Raw genomic sequence first — 15,440 nt, 5'->3', positions numbered from 1 at the left:
AATAAAAAGGCAAGCAATTTAGGAAAGAGAAGTAAGAAGCAAGAACCCATGGTGGACAGAGGTTAGAGCAGGGGGTAACCAGTGTCCACTGCACAATGTCCTCACAGGTGGTTGCGCCATATCCCCAGTATCTCCACCTATGGTCGGAAGGTGGCCAGGCTGTCCTGAAGAAACTGCTTTCCCAAACTACCCTGAAACAGCGTGGGGGTGGGCACCCACCAGGTGGGGCTCAGAAGGAAAAGGGGGCTGGGGAGCTGGACCAGTGGGGCCGGCATATTTCTAAGTGCTGGGCATCAGGGAGCCTGGACTCCTGGGTCTGGGGAAAGAGAGGAGACCCAGATTTCCCATCCAGTGAGACTCAGAGGGTGGCCCAGACCTCCTCTATCAGGGTTCTCCCTCCCACCCTTTCCTGGCAAGATATAAAAGGGCAGGGTACCCAGAAGCAAGAGCAGGAGCAAGAGTTCCAGCCTCCCTGACCATGAGCCCTGCCTTGCAGCTGGCTATCCTGGGCACGACCCTCATGCTGCCCCGTGAGTGGGGACCCCGACCTGGGAGGGCCTTTTCCTGGAGGATGGGCTCAGATGTATTTCTCTTCCCATCTCAGGAGTGCAGGCCCTGATCTGTCAGTGGGGGACACATAAGTCTGTGAGGAGCATATCGGAACTGCCCCTTAAGTGGACGTCTGGTAACGAGTCATGTGAGGATGGCTGGGGTTGCCAGGACACGCTGATCCTCATCGAGAACGGTGAGCAGGGCCCTGTGGGCCCCAGGCCTAACTCCTACCCTCTCCGAGGAGAGGCATCCTTCCCTGCCCAATCCTACTGTACTCTGTATAGGGACTCGGAAGTCCTGCCCCTCAGCCAAGAAGCTGTCTCCTCCTCAGCAGGAATAGTCCCTCAGGTGCCTACTCACCTTTCCAGCCTTTTACCCCAGACCACTTTGCAGACCCTCCTGCTAGGCCTCTGGAGTCCTGATCCCTGCCTCTCCTCCCTCAGACTCAGGAACCCAGCCCCCCACTCCCCCATCTCTCCTCCCTTAGACCCAGGAGTCGAAATACCCAGCCGCTTCCTCCCTCAGACCCAGGAGTCCAGGCCCCCCAACCCCCTCCTCCTCCAGACCCAGAAGTCCAGATCCCCAGCCCCCTCCTCCCTCAGACCCAGGAGTCCAGGTCCCCAGCCCCTTCCTCCTCCAGACCCAGAAGTCCAGGTCCCCAAGCCCCCTCCTCCCTCAGACCCAGGAGTCCAGGTCCCCAGCCCCCTCCTCCCTCAGACCCAGGAGTCTAGAGCCTGATTCTCTTTTGTTGCAGGACCCCAAGTGAATGTGGTGATCTCCAAGGGCTGCACCCCAGTGGCAGATCAGGATGTCCTCATCAGGGAGCACAGTGCAGGCCCTGGCCTCTCCATCCTCTCTTATACCCATGTGTGCCGGGAGAAAGACAACTGCAACAGCCTGTCCACCAGCCTCCCACTCTGGGCCCTGCCGTCCACCACAGGTGAGGGGTGGGAGGAGCTGGGGGAGAAAAGGGGCCGGCAGGCACAGGGGAGCAGCAGGGCTGAGGAGTGAAGTGAGCACAGAGGCAGCTTCCACTTAGATTCCTCTTCCCTCCCAACTCCCTGTCCACTCTGTCTGGGGCTCCCTCCCTTACCACCCCTTCTTCTATTGGTCCTGGAGCAGCAAACCACACTGATTTCCTGGTGTTCAACCACCTAGCTTAGACTCAGGCATGGCCCTAACCCAGGTCGTGCTCCTTTCTCCTTGTCTTCCTCCTCCTCTTCCTCCTTTTTTCTTCTATTTAGAATTCGATTCACTCATGTTTTATTTAGGGTTTTGGCAGTTCCTCTTCCAAAGTGAAATTAGCCTGTAACTTTAAATTTTTTTTATTTGAGTCTAGTTGATACACAATGTGACATTAGTTTCAGGTATGCAAAAGTGATTGGACAACTCTGTGTTGTGCTGTGCTCACCACCGGGGTAGCTCCCTTATGTCCACACAACCCTGTTACAGTATCATTAACTGTACTGTCCTTGTCTGGTACCCCAAGTCAGGTTTGGGGCAACGTTTGTGCTTCTCTACTCCTTGGAATAGTTTGTGAACACGAGGGTCTAGAGTTCTTGGACTGTTTCATGGGACCTGTGGGTGAATCCACTGGTTCCTCCTGGGGTACCCCTCCCCCACTGCACCCCATCCTGTGCCCAGGCTCAGGTGTCCCTCAGGGCTTCTCCTATTCCTTGCCCCACCCCTTGCTCTCTCCCTTGCCACCTATCCCTGATTCCCTGGTGTGCCTGCAAGGGAGGGGCCAAGGAGGGCACATCTGTGGGAGACTGGGGAGGTTGCTTCTTGGGATCAGCAAAGCAGGGGGTGGGGGGGGGGTGGAGAGCAGGCCCCCATCCAAATCCAGAGCCCTTGCCTCACCTCCCCAGGCCCAGGCTCCCTGCGGTGTCCAGTCTGCTTGTCTACAGAAGACTGTGAGTCTGCCACAGAGCTGATGTGCCCGGCCGGGAGCACACACTGCTACCAGGGGGCAATCCAGCTCAGGGGAGGTGAGCCAGGACAGGAGGTCCCCGTGGGCCATGGGAAGTGGGGTGCTGAAGTGGTGGGGAGGAGGGGTCTGAGGACCAAGATCTGGGGCCTGAGGAGGGTGGCCCCCCGGGGGGCGAGGTGGTTCCAGCAGCGTCTCTCTCCCTCCCTTCCACCCACCCCCCACCCCTGTCCACAGGGAATATCTTCAGCATTCTGAGAGTCCAAGGATGCACGGCCCAACCAGGCTGCAACCTGCTCAATGGGACTCAGAAAATCGGGCCCATCGAAATGAGTGAGGACTGCAGCCCTAGAGTATCAAAGAGCAGTGAGTATCTAGTAGCAGTGAGTATCAGCGCACTAGAAGCACCTGGGGTTGGGGGGGGGTGCTCTAGGAGGAGCCTTGAGGAATCTGAACGTTTATTAAGGTCAGATCCGTGGGCCTTTGGCGGCAGAGTTTAAGGACTAGGAATTTCATGTTGAGAGGGATGGGGACCTTGTAGAGGCTTCCAAGCAGAGGAGAGACCTGAATGAACTTACCCTCTTACAAGGATCCCCCCTTGGCTGCTGGGGGCAGGGGCGGGACAGCAGGGGAAGCAGGTTGAGTGCCAGCACCTCCGCCCCGGGGGAAGCAGTGGAGACAGGTGGGAAGCCTGCAAGGTCCTGGCGGTGTTTTGCAGCTGAAGCCACAGGATTTCCTGATGGGTGCAACCTGAGGGAAAGGCGATTGTCCAGAGTTCCAGCAGTAATTTCCTGGGGCAGCTGCAAGACAGGAGGGGCCGTTGAGCAAGACAGGCAAAGGGCGGCTGTGTCATCTGCAGAGTGGGGTGCAGGAGGGTAGATGAGCAGGCCTCCCTCCCGGGGCCTTTGGTGAAGGTCGCACATTTTGTGGTAGCTGAGGATGGTCAGCACCCGCCCCAGGGAGCGGGAACACCTGTATTCCGAGCTCAGCTCTGCCAGTCACCAGGGATAGGACATGGGGCAAGCTCCTGCACAAGTCCTCTGCCTCTGTTTCCCAACTTGACATTGGCGTGATGATTAAGCCACCTATGCTGGAGGTTGCTGTGAGGAAATGAGGTAACCTGGGTGAGGGGAGTCCCCTGGGGGGCCTACATGAGCTAGTCCATGGAAAGCAGCCACCACAGCCTGGCACATAGTAGATGCTCAGTGCGCACTAGGCGTTTGTGTATCTTGGTCAGGAACATAGGGTTTCTCAGTTCAAGGAAATAAATGGTGGGGGCGCCTGGCTGGTGCAGTGGGTTGAACGTCCAGCTGTTGGCTTTGGCTTGGGTCGTGATCTTAGGGTTGTGGGATCCAGCCCCACGTCAGGCTCCACACTCAGCTGTGGAGTCTGCCTGGGTTCCTGTCTCTTCCTCTCCCTCTCCCTCTGCCCCTCCCCCTCCTCTCTCTCAAATAAATAAATGCATATATATATACACATATATATATGTTTAGGGTTGATATATATTTTATAGATTTTATATATTTATATTAATATATATTTATATTAATATATATTTATATAATAATAATATATTTATATGATTTATATTTATATAATATTAACATGATATTAATAATATACTAATTAATATATTAATTATAATATTAATATAATATAAATATATAGATTTATAGATCTATATATATTAGATATATATCTATATATAGATATATATATTGATGGATATATCTATAGATGTCCATATATATAGTGGCAGGCTGACCACCTCCTCCAGATGAGGGCCCAGAGAGGGCAAGTAGATTTTGACTTAGGCTAAAGAAGAGCCATTGCGCCTGTCATACCCAAAGGGAGGAGGGGCCTTCCTCAAGGACCCTTGGGAAAGGCTCCTACAAGTGTTCAGACAAAAACAGGGTAAAGAATGGGGATGGGGGGGCGCCTGGGTGGCTCAGTGGATTAAAGCCTCTGCCTTCGGCTCAGGTCATGATCCCAGGGTCCTGGGATCGAGCCCTACATCGGGCTCTCTGCTCGGCAGGGAGCCTCCTTCCTCCTCTCTCTCTCTCTGCCTGCCTCTCTGCCTACTTGTGATCTCTATCTGTCGAATAAAATAAATAAAATCTTAAAAAAAAAAAAAAGAATGGGGATGGGACCCCGACTTCCAAGGTCCCTTCTAAATCTGAGATTGAGGGACTCTGTGGCCAGGTCAGCTAGAGAGTGACCCAAGAATGTAGCCACCTTCCCAAGCACGGGAACCAGAGGGATGGACATGGCTGATTCCCTGGCTTACACAGACCCTTACACACCAACTTCTTCTCCCTAGATTTTCTGACCTGTGAACGGGGGGTCACACTGTACAGCAATCAAGACCTGTCTCAGATACCCCGCAAGTGGAACACAGATCACTACGAGTTTTGTAAAGTTGGGGAGGTGTGTCAGGAGACCCTTCTGCTCGTTGATGTAGGTACGTGGGCTGCATTCGGGGTCCCGAGTGTCCTCACCCTGGTTCCTGTCCCCCGAATTTCCTGCCAGGTTCCCCTGATGCCTCAGATTCTAAGTTCAGGACTTCCTCCTTATGTACCTTGGTTTGCCCTTCTGGAAACAGGTGAAATGACAGCAATGCTAGCACCTACCTTGCTGGGTGGTTGTCATAGTCCGTGCGAGGGAGGGCCAAGAACAGAGCCGGCACAGAGTATAAGCCCACTGAGCTCCCGCCGTGTGCCAGGCACTATTTTAGGCACTGTGGACCCCTTGCATCTTCCTTCCTCTGGCTTTACACACCAGTGGGGAAGCAAAAAAAAAACAAAACAGTCAGATGCGGATGTGAAGCTGAGAGCAACCCTGCCGGGGAAAGGAGGTAGGGAGAGTTAGAAGGTTCCCATTTGAAAGTGACAGCTCCAGGGAGGCTGTCCTGATCAAGTGTTACATTTGCAGAAGAACTGATTAATGGCAGAGCTGACTCTCACCCCGGCCTTCCCCCTACCCTCAGTGTGCCCTGTGCTCTAGAAACCAGGCACCTGCACTCAACTCTCTGCCTGCCTGTTGAGCATCGGGGGGCTCCATCTCCTGCCTCTGATCATCAGAGCCCCACTCCCCCAGTCCAGCTTTTGCTCTCTCGCCCCCCCACCCACAGGACAAAAATCAATCATAGTTGGAAGCAAAGGCTGCAGCAAGGAGAAGACGCAGGATGCCCCGACCATCACCGTATACTCGGGGCCCCCCGGAGTGCTGGTGGCCTCCTATGCCCATTTCTGCTCCTCCAACAGGTGCAACAGGGCCAGCAATACCAACGTCCTGTTAAAGTCTCTCCCTCTTCCGGGTATGGAAGCCCAGTGGGTTGGGTGGGACCGGGGACACCAAGAGTTGGGAAAACACAGAGACTTCGGGGATCGAGGAGGGTGGCTCCAGCTAGGAGCAGAGCTGTGCACCCCAGCCTTCCCTCTACTTTTCAGCTGCTCCTGCCCCAGGAAACTTGCAGTGTCCCGTCTGTGTGAGTCTCTTTGGATCCTGCCCAGAAAACCCAGAAAATGTTATGTGCCCCATTGGCACCACTCATTGTTACAGTGGTTACATTACGATCCGGGAAGGTGAGTGCTGATGGCCAGGTCCTAAGAATGCAGGGTTGGGGGCCTGGATTCACTGGTTCTGAGGTGGGAGGGTACTTGAGGCCCTGACTCAAGGGTTTGAGGGTGGGGTGGCTTGGGGACTCAGATTTCTAGGTGTCTGAGGGAGGAGAGGACTAAACGTACTCTCCCGGTCTGAGGGGGCTGGGGGGATCTGGGGTTTCTGGGTCTTAGGACTTTAGGCATGCTGTCCTTTGAAACCTCTCTGACTCACTCTCTAGGTGGGGTATACTCCAACTTGAATATTCAGGGCTGTGTGACCCAAGCTTCCAGCTCCTTGCTGAATCATGCACAGAAAATCGGGGTCTTCTCGGTGACTGAGAACTCTGAGGAAGAGTCGGTGACTGAGAATGAGAACCTTATTCTCCAAGCTGGAGCAGCCCCTGTGCCCTTACTGGCTTGGGTGGTGGGGCTTGGGCTATCCCTAGCCCTCTGGTGTGAGATACCTCACTGCTGACCCCATTTCCCTATGATTCTTAGCTCCTTGCTGACGCCCTACCCAGCCTTTCTTTTGGCCTCATAAACAAACAGCCTTGGCCACTAAATTATTTCCTTGCCCTCTCTGAGAATCATCATCTGCAGGCACAGCCATATACTTCAATGTCCTGATAACAACATACAGAAGCAGCTGGGGAAAGCTGAACTTGACCTCTGGGAGAGATCAGGAGTGGCCACATGTGTCTGATAATAAAGACATTGTCCTTTCTCTGGATGCTGGGGTTTCTCTGTGTGCAGGGGAGGGCAGGACACACTCAGATCTGTTGCAGGGAGAGGAGGAGCCTCTCAGGACAAGGAGTCCATCTCAGGACATTCCTTCATTGTTCTGGTGCATGTCCCCATTCCAGCTTAGAGGTAGCAGAGCCTTCAGGATGCTTGGGCCAGAGGTATGTGGGTACCACCATGACCTGAGGTGGTGGTGTACCACTGATGAGGCTTTCCTCTTAGCTAGCAGGGCCCCAGCACAAAGGGAGATTCATCCTACCTGAGAAGCTTGACATAGAAGGTTTGCAGTTTCCTGAGGCTGATCTCCTTGGGTCTCTGTGATCATCCAAGGCCTGAGAAGGGAGAGGAGAAGTCCTCACCATTACTAGAATCTGTAGGGGGAAAGGTGTGTGGGGGAGGTTTTCAGAGGACTGCCTGCTACACGCTCTGATCTCAGGCTGAGAAAGCCACCCAGCCCATACCATAAGGAGGGAGCTGGGGAGTGAGCACCCCGTCTTACTCAGTGTCCTTCTTCTGGTCTCCTGTTGGGGTTCCTCTTGACTTGACTTGAACCCCGCTGGAGGGCAGGCAGTCCCATGATGCAGCCCCATAGATCTACCACCCACAGGGGGAACAGGGGGAGAAGGAAGTCCAGTGCCCAGCCCAGTCTACCCTCTTCCTCCTCACATCCACCCCTTCCCCTTGTCCAGATGAAAACTGGAGTCCTCAATATAAGGGACACACAATTCCCATCTGTTACTTAAGCACAGAAACATGGTATGCTGACGACAGTGAGTCAGAGGCTCAAGGCAGTAGACAGCCAGTTCTTGATATGCACTGTGAGAGGAAGATGGGGACAGGAAATCATGTAAAAACCAAGCTGCAAAGTTCCTCGTGTGGAAGGGTGCTCCTTTCTCCACCCATTCCATATTGGCTTACTACCTGCCAACACCTAGTTTAAGAAAATTGTCATGGGACAGAAATCTTCATTCCTAGGAGGTGTGGGTATTTGATGATATTTATTGAGTGTCTGCAGTTTTCCATGGAGCAGGGCCACTGGCCTTGGAAATACGAAGATGTACCCCTCACATGTCACCTGGCTTCCAAACATAGTCCTCCCTGACCCAGCGACCCAACCCCCCTTCGGCGGTCACGTTCCATCTGGCCATCAGCAGAATGCCCCTCCTCTTCACCGTGTGGAGAAGCACAAAATGTCTGGGCTGTAGGCATGGCTTCCAGTTGATTAGAGCTGCGAGGGGTTCCTCACCTACCCCAATCCCAAGAAGCAAGAACTTTAAGTGGGCTCTCGGTGGGAGTATGCAGTTGTGGGAGTGGCTCTCCCTTACTTACCTCTTGTCTCATGGACCTCCTGCATTCTGGCTGTGGGGGATGTGACATGATAGACTGACTGCTGGTCTGAGATGTACATTCCTGATGGATGCCAGGGTACCATCTCTCACTGGTGCCCTTGTAAGCCTTCAAGGGCCTTTCCATCACTCCGATAAGCCAACTGTCTCTGTGTCGTGGAGCACCTGGGAAGATCAGTGAGCTCCATGGCTATGAGTTAATGACCTCACCACCTCATGGGATATCATGGCACTAGAAAAGACATTTTCTGAGTTTCCAAACGACAGTGTTGACAGAAGCATTGGGTATACAAGGAGGGTGAATGGGAACCCATAGTATGTGTCTAACCCTGTGAGGCTAAAGCTCAGTCCTGTCCATGAGAGGACATGTCATGTGTAGTCCCGCTACAGAATGGCACCATGATGGGATTAGCATTGGCCTCTGCCTCTGTTGGTTTGGGCACCAAGTACAGTCAACGGCCAGGTTGGCCTTGCAGAGAGCCTATTTGTTGTAAACACGTTGAGCTTCCACACCTGCTCACATGGCCATTCCTCAGTGCCTGCGTACTGGTGGGCACGAGTGGGGGCCACGAACATCTTCGCGTTCTGTGCCTAACCCCAGAGGACCAGCCACACCCTCCCTGTCTTCATTTTATACTTTCATTCTTTTCTTTTTTTTTTCTTTCTACTTTTATTCTTTCCAAGTCCTTGATCAGGTGGCTCATATGGGGTACATATGCATAAGGGGACCTAAGGACATCTCTCTTTCCCGCAAGGTGGTCCTCTGAAGTTTCACCTCCTGAAGGATTTCCCTGCATTGCTTTTTCAGGGCCACATGGGTGCAGTCCTAACCAGCATCTGCCTGCTGCCTGGCACCAGCCCATCATACTGATGAATCCATACACCTGGTCTGTTGTTTCCTTTCTCTGTAAACAGATCACAGGGAATGCCCATGAGCCCATAGGTGTAGGCAGAGAGAGATGCACCAGGAGCAGGTGCCGTGGGCATCCCAGCCATCTGCTGAGGCATACCCCTGTCTTTTCTATCTCTGCTTGAATCTAACCCCATACATATCTTTTCCGTGGATGGTGGTTGCAGCTGTGCACGCCCAGTGTCATGGTTTGCTAGTTTGCACCCAGTACGTGATGTGCAGTTTGGGACACAACGCTCTTGGTGTTTCTGGCCAGATGACTTTGTCAATTTGGCCTTCTACAACAAAATACCATGGCTTATCAGTAAGTGAAGTTTATTTCTTACAGTTTTGGAGGCTGGGAGTCCAAGATCAGGATGCTGTCTTGTGGGCTGCAGACAGCAGACTTCTCACTGTGCCTCCACACGGCCAAAGGAAAGGTAAGCAGCATTGGCTGCTTCCTATAAGGGGGCTCTAATGGTTGATTTTTATCTTCAGAGATGACCACATAGCTAGTAAAACGTTATTTCTGGGTGCTTCTGTGAGGCTATTTCCAGAAGAGAATAGCATTTGAATTGGTACACTGGGCAAAGATGGCCTGCACCAATCCTGTAGGCCTCTTCCAACCCTTTGAGGGCCTAAATAGAACAAAAAGGTGGAGGAAGGAGGGACTTGCCCTCTGCTTGAGCTGGATCATCTGTCTTCTCCTGCCCTCAGACATCACCCCCCCCGTTCTCTGGACTTCAGATTTAGACTGGGATTTATGCCACTGGCTTCCTGTTTCTTAGGCCTGAAGAATGATACCATCTTGGGGCGCTTGGGTGGCTCCGTTGGTTAAGCATCTGGCCTTGATTTCACCTCAGGGCATGATCTCAGGGTTGTGAGTTTGAGCTCCATATCAGGCTCCACACTGAGCATGGAGCCTGCTTGAGATTCTCTCTCTCTCTCCTCCTCCCTCTGCCCCTCCACCCCATTCACTCACATACTCAAGAAAGAAAGAAAGAAAGAAAGAAAGAAAGAAAGAAAGAAAGAAAGAAAGAAAGAAAGAGAAAGAAGAGAAGAGAAAAGAAAAGAAAAGAAAAGAAAAGAAAAGAAAAGAAAAGAAAAGAAAAGAAAAGGATGACATCACCTGCCTCCCTGGGTCTCCAACTTGCAGACAGCAGATCATGGGAGTTCTTAGCCTCCATAATCGCATGAACCAATTCCTCATCATAAATCTCTCTCTATACATCGATATACATTCTATTGGTCCTGTTTTTTTGGAGAACCCTGACTACACAGGCACTAATCCCATTCACGAGAACTCCACCCTATGACCTAATTACCTCCCAAAGCCCAAGCATCAAACACCATCACACTGGGATTAGGGTTTCAACATACAAATTTTGGGGTGGGACACACATTTAATCCAGTGCATCTGGCATCCAGATTCTACCCAGGCCCAGTGACAAGCCAGAATACCCTTTCCAAATCAATATCTGCACAGGGAGACATGGATTTTTCTCTAAAACCTGGAGTTCTGCACTGTGATTCTCCTATTGGAGATTGTAAGATACTCCATAAAAAGTATTCTGGGTTTGAAACAGATGCTCTCACTGTCATTAATTCCCAAATATAATCACCCAGGAGTTATTTTAGAAGATTTTGATATTTCCAACTGGAACACTTTGGTGGGAGAAGGCTAGGGTTAATTTCTAGCATAATTCTTTTGGGTTTTTAATGGTTTGTCCTTTTTATGTTATGGCTATTTCCTCTATGGCCTATCATTTACTGCCCTGACAATTTTGATATTCAATTTTGATATTCAAATGTATCTGCACTTAAAAAACATGCAATTCTCCTTCTTTTAGCGCCAACATGAGGATTAGTCAAGTCTGATTTCCCCTTACAGGAAGTAAGGTTTTTGCCCAATTTTATTTATGAAACCAGTTACAAGATTTTAAAATTGAATTCAAGTAACTTATCCATTGCAAAAAAAAAAAAAAAAATCAACTGTGGGCTACTCCAGAAGACAAAGAAATTGGAATTTAGATTTTACTTATTTGCAGAGAGTTTAGCCAGATTATGTTCATTTGCTTTCTAAACTATTGCTAAATTATTCATGTTGGGTCTAAAGTCAATTTCAATCAACAAAGAATCAACTTTTTTTTTTTTAAGATTTTGTTTATTTGACAGACAGAGATCACAAGTAGGCAGAGAGGCAGGCAGAGAGAGGAGGAAGCAGGCCCCCTGCTGAGCAGAGACCCCCCCCCGCCCCGCCCCCATGCGGGGCTCAATCCCAGAACCCTGGGATCATGACCCGAGCCGAAGGCAGAGGCTTTAACCCACTGAGCCACCCAGGTGCCCCAAGAACTAACTTTTAAAGCTGTTTAAATTCTGCGGGCATGAGTTGCAAAAGTGAGGGTGAGGGAGACAATTTTTCTTAACCCCTTTCTTGTCTCAAGTGAGGAAGAAAGAGAGGAAAAGGGAAAAAGAAAAATGAAATATAGGAGCAAAAGAAACTTACAGAATGGAGAAGGAGAAACAGACAGTAGGAAGAGATGGAGTGAAGTTCAGGTTTATAGTATCTGAGGATTGGCCTCTGTCCTCTGGACACTGACCTCTAATCTGATCCCAGAATCACAAGCTCCCGCCCCACCCAAGCCCACATTCTGACCATGAATATCTTCTCATAACCTGTTCCTGAACCCCGACCAGGCTGAGCCCTGACCCTAAACCTTCACTGTTATTTTTTCTGTAGACTTGAACTTCATAGAAACTAAGATGGCCACTTCTCCAAGAGATTCCCCAAGATGGTGCTTCTCAGGGTAATGGTGGCTGAGGTAGCCTTGTGCCCTGCCAGCCTTCCACTCCCCCATCTGTGTTGGCTGTGTCCCCATCTTACACATCCTCTGAAGCCACTCATTGGGAAAAAACAAATCACTTCATTGGTTTTGCATTCCTTGTCCTGCCTGTTCTCTTCTCAGACAAGCATCTTCCATTGTCTGGATACATTTCTTCCTTCCACTCACCCATCTGTCTCTCTATCTTCGCCTTCTGCTAAAGTTGCTTTTACCGAGGTCATCACATCCTGCCAGGTGCTCCTCAGGCTAGTTTTGTAGCATTTGACAGGACACACCACTTCTTTCCTGCAGTTACCCTTGAAAGGGTAAATACAAATCGAGAAAGAAAGAAAAATGAGTTTTCTCTGGGGCAAAAAGGGAGAGAGACCCCCACCCTCCTTTCAGAAGTATTTTCTTTAGGAAATGTGTAGTTGTAAGTAAATGCTTTCTCTGTCCCTTTGAGATGTATGTACATCTTGAAAACATCCACATAGGACTCTTGCTCCCTTTACAACTCAGGGATGTTTTTCTCAAGGACATGGGACCCTTCTCTTTGAAACAGAATCAGCAAGAAAGATAGTACCCCCAGATTATCTCCCAGTTTCTGGGCAAGGATAGGAGCCTAACTGAGGTGGGGTACCTCATTCCAACTTTGTAGAACTACCTCCAGTCATAAAGATATGAGAAGTTGAGGGGCATCTGGGTGGCTCAGTTGGTTAAGCATCTTACTTTGGCTCAGGTCATAATCTCAGAACCCCAGGATCAGGTCATTATCTCAGGATTTTGGGATTAAGCCCTGCATCAGCTCCCTGCTTAGTGGGGAGACTGCATCTTCCTCTTCCTCTACCCCTCCCCCTGTTCATGTTCCCTCTCTCTAGAAAGGTCTTTTAAAAAAGATATGAGAAGTTTATTTTTCCTTCAGATAAAATCGGTTAACACAGATGGTCATCCCAATTACCAGGCTAATTTAGGATGAACTATGCGTGACAAATGGTGCTGTCAAGTCCTCTCACTTGAGGACTAGATAGTGTCCAGACCGAGAAGATGTATATAATAAGTCCTAACTGCCTGGCTATTTAGTAAGGGGATGAGCTTTCTCTCTTTCTGTGCAATTGCTTAGTGGGTCGCCTGTGGTGCACATCACATTCTTCTTTAATGCTTATTCAAAAATAAAACTCTTTTTTTTTCTCTTCCACCTTGTGGAGAGGTTTTCTTGGTTGAGAGAAGAATTTATTTTAGTTTGTGTTTTCTCTCCCCCACCTTTTTATTGACTATATTTGACCTATTAAAATTGTATAAATTCAAGATGTAGAATCTATTACTAACTTGATTCATTTAAGTATTGTAATATGATTACCATTGTAGTGGTATTTGGCACCTTGATCACATTACATAATTATCCTTTCTTTTTAGTGGTTGAAATAATTAAGTTCTAGTCTCTAATCAAGGGGCCAAGCATCAGGAGTCATTTGCACTTCCTTTTCTGTGAACTCCCTTCTTTCTTATGCATTTCCTTGTTTACCTATTCTTCTCTGTCCTTCAAGGAATCAAGCATTCTCTCCCTGGCAGGTCTTTCCCCATGGAATTCTTTCTCCCAACATCATAGCTGATCCCTTTCTAGACTCAGTTGCAACATCACCTCCTCCAGGAAGCCCGTCAGATGTTTCCAGACTGGATTAACCCTTGACTGGTTGCCCATTGTCTGGGTTTCCATATGCTTACATATTCTATGCGTGCGCGTGTGTCTGTATCATGCCACATGGGTCTGGATTGTAAATATTCCAGAATATTTACAATACGGAAATGGGTAGAATGTGTGACTGTGAATGAGGGAATGTACCCCATGGCCCTGAGCTGCACTGCAGAAAAGTGGTTGAGCTCACAGCCTGGATCCCAAACCATCATTCCCTGGCCTTTGTGACCAGATGAACTGCAGTTTCCTCACTGTAGTTACAGGACAGAGACACTCACCTCAAAGGGTCCTAGTGATGCTTTGGTGGGTGCTCCCACTTAGTGCTCCCTCAGTTATCCTAACAGTAACCATGATCTCTGATGACTCACTGTTCATTACCAGGACAGTTGTTTCTTAAAACAGCCAATGCTAATTGAGAGGGACAAGCAGACTCCTCACTGAATGTGAACCCAATGTGGGGCTCAATCCCTCGACCTCAGATCATGACCTGAGCCGAAATCAAGTCAGCAGCTTAGGAAATTGAGCTACCCTGGTGCCCCCAAAAGAAAATTATATTAAAAAATCATAAGGAAGAAAAAATACATTTGCAGCACTGTACTGTATTTATTGAAAAAATCCACATAAAAGTAGATCTGCATGGTTCAAGAGTCAGTTGTATTTATGTGCACAGGAGTTGACAGAGAAGTGAAATTTGAAGCAATTAGACTCAGGGGCTTCTATAAGGCATGATAAATCTTGAAGAAGCAACCAACAAATAAATGGGGGTAAGAATGGACAATAGGGTTATTGTAGGGAGGTCTGTTCATGCAGACTTGTCTCAGTGCTGACTCCCTGTCTCAGGCGGAATGTACGTTGCTCTTCTCTTTCTGGAGCAGGATGGGGACACAACTTCCCAGGGGAAACCTATGCCCTGCTTTTAAGGCAGATAAGGGGAGAATGGATAACTCATTCTACGTGTGCTGATTCTAAGTTGGCCTCTGCTCAAAATAATCTTTATGCTGAAGTGGCATTTTGGTGGGGGTGGGGTGGTGTCTCATATCCTGATCCTCGTCAGGCCATGGAAGGGTCCATCTTTTCCAACACACATGGTGGTAGTAAAAGCCTATGATACTGTTAGATAGGTTTCTGATTTAAATGTAGAATCTAGGACTCCGTGTCTCTTCAAGAACCACTGATTAATTCACTTATTGTTTCCTGCAGTCAAATGCTCTACCACTGAGTTATACCCCCTACTTATTGTTTCCTGGGCCCCTCCTCTGTGCCAATCCCCAGATATGAATGCCATCTATCCCTGGCCTCTCGGGACTCCTGGTTGCAAGAACACACACCCAGGGCAGGATACTCAGGCCTGTGAAAGCTGGAGTGACTATGTAAGAGGTTGACTTGGCTAGACTGAACTACATTTCCCAGAATTCCCTTCCCTGGAGGTTTCCCGTGAGGCTGGGCCACAGGAGACATTTTTGCCAGAAATGACCACCATCTTGCAGTTTCACATCGAAGATCCAGGTGGGCACTTGTGCGGCTCTCCCCAGTTGCTCTTCTACTGGCTCGCCTTGCCCTGCTCCTTCTTTCAGCTCCTCCGACTCCTAGGCCAGGTGTGTGTTTAGCTATGTGACAAAGGACGCCAACTTCACCTGCAGGACACCCACACCACCAAGACAAAGGCAGCAGGAATGACAGAGACTCCCATCTATCCTGATGGCTCTGCCTCATGCTCAAGGGTTCCAGCTTCCCTTCTTATCCCCAGTCTGGAGGCCAGGTTATACCAGGTGGGGTGACTACTCAGGAATCACAGAAGTCATGGATTCTGTTCCTGTAGTACTTTCCTGCCTAGTGTGATACAATGTTTTTGGTTCATTCTCAATAGG

General features: G+C 49.6%; 1 protein-coding gene across 1 annotated transcript; it reads left to right on the top strand.

Moving 5' to 3' along the window:
* Positions 1-470: 470 nt before the first annotated feature.
* CD177 (CD177 molecule) lies at positions 471-6,799 on the top strand. The gene is made up of 9 exons (XM_047711612.1): positions 471-530; positions 605-745; positions 1,307-1,492; positions 2,421-2,540; positions 2,717-2,845; positions 4,800-4,940; positions 5,610-5,795; positions 5,929-6,063; positions 6,321-6,799. The coding sequence occupies exons 1-9, from the start codon at positions 479-481 to the stop codon at positions 6,554-6,556; spliced, it is 1,326 nt and encodes a 441-aa protein (XP_047567568.1). The 5' UTR covers positions 471-478; the 3' UTR covers positions 6,557-6,799.
* The last annotated feature ends 8,641 nt before the right edge of the window (positions 6,800-15,440 follow it).

Source organism: Lutra lutra, chromosome 17 (assembly GCF_902655055.1).
Source record: "Lutra lutra chromosome 17, mLutLut1.2, whole genome shotgun sequence".
NCBI classification, from domain to species: domain Eukaryota; kingdom Metazoa; phylum Chordata; class Mammalia; order Carnivora; family Mustelidae; genus Lutra; species Lutra lutra.
Note: the sequence above shows the minus strand (reverse complement) of the source record. Positions and strands in the feature narration are given on the sequence as shown.

Excerpts from the sequence above, each read along its gene's own strand:
- CD177 (XM_047711612.1), top strand. The coding sequence starts at position 479 with ATGAGCCCTGCCTTGCAGCTGGCTATCCTGGGCACGACCCTCATGCTG. Across the intron at positions 531-604 it reads CACGACCCTCATGCTGCCCC|GAGTGCAGGCCCTGATCTGT; the intron begins GTGAGTGGGGAC and ends TTCCCATCTCAG. Across the intron at positions 2,846-4,799 it reads CCCTAGAGTATCAAAGAGCA|ATTTTCTGACCTGTGAACGG; the intron begins GTGAGTATCTAG and ends TCTTCTCCCTAG.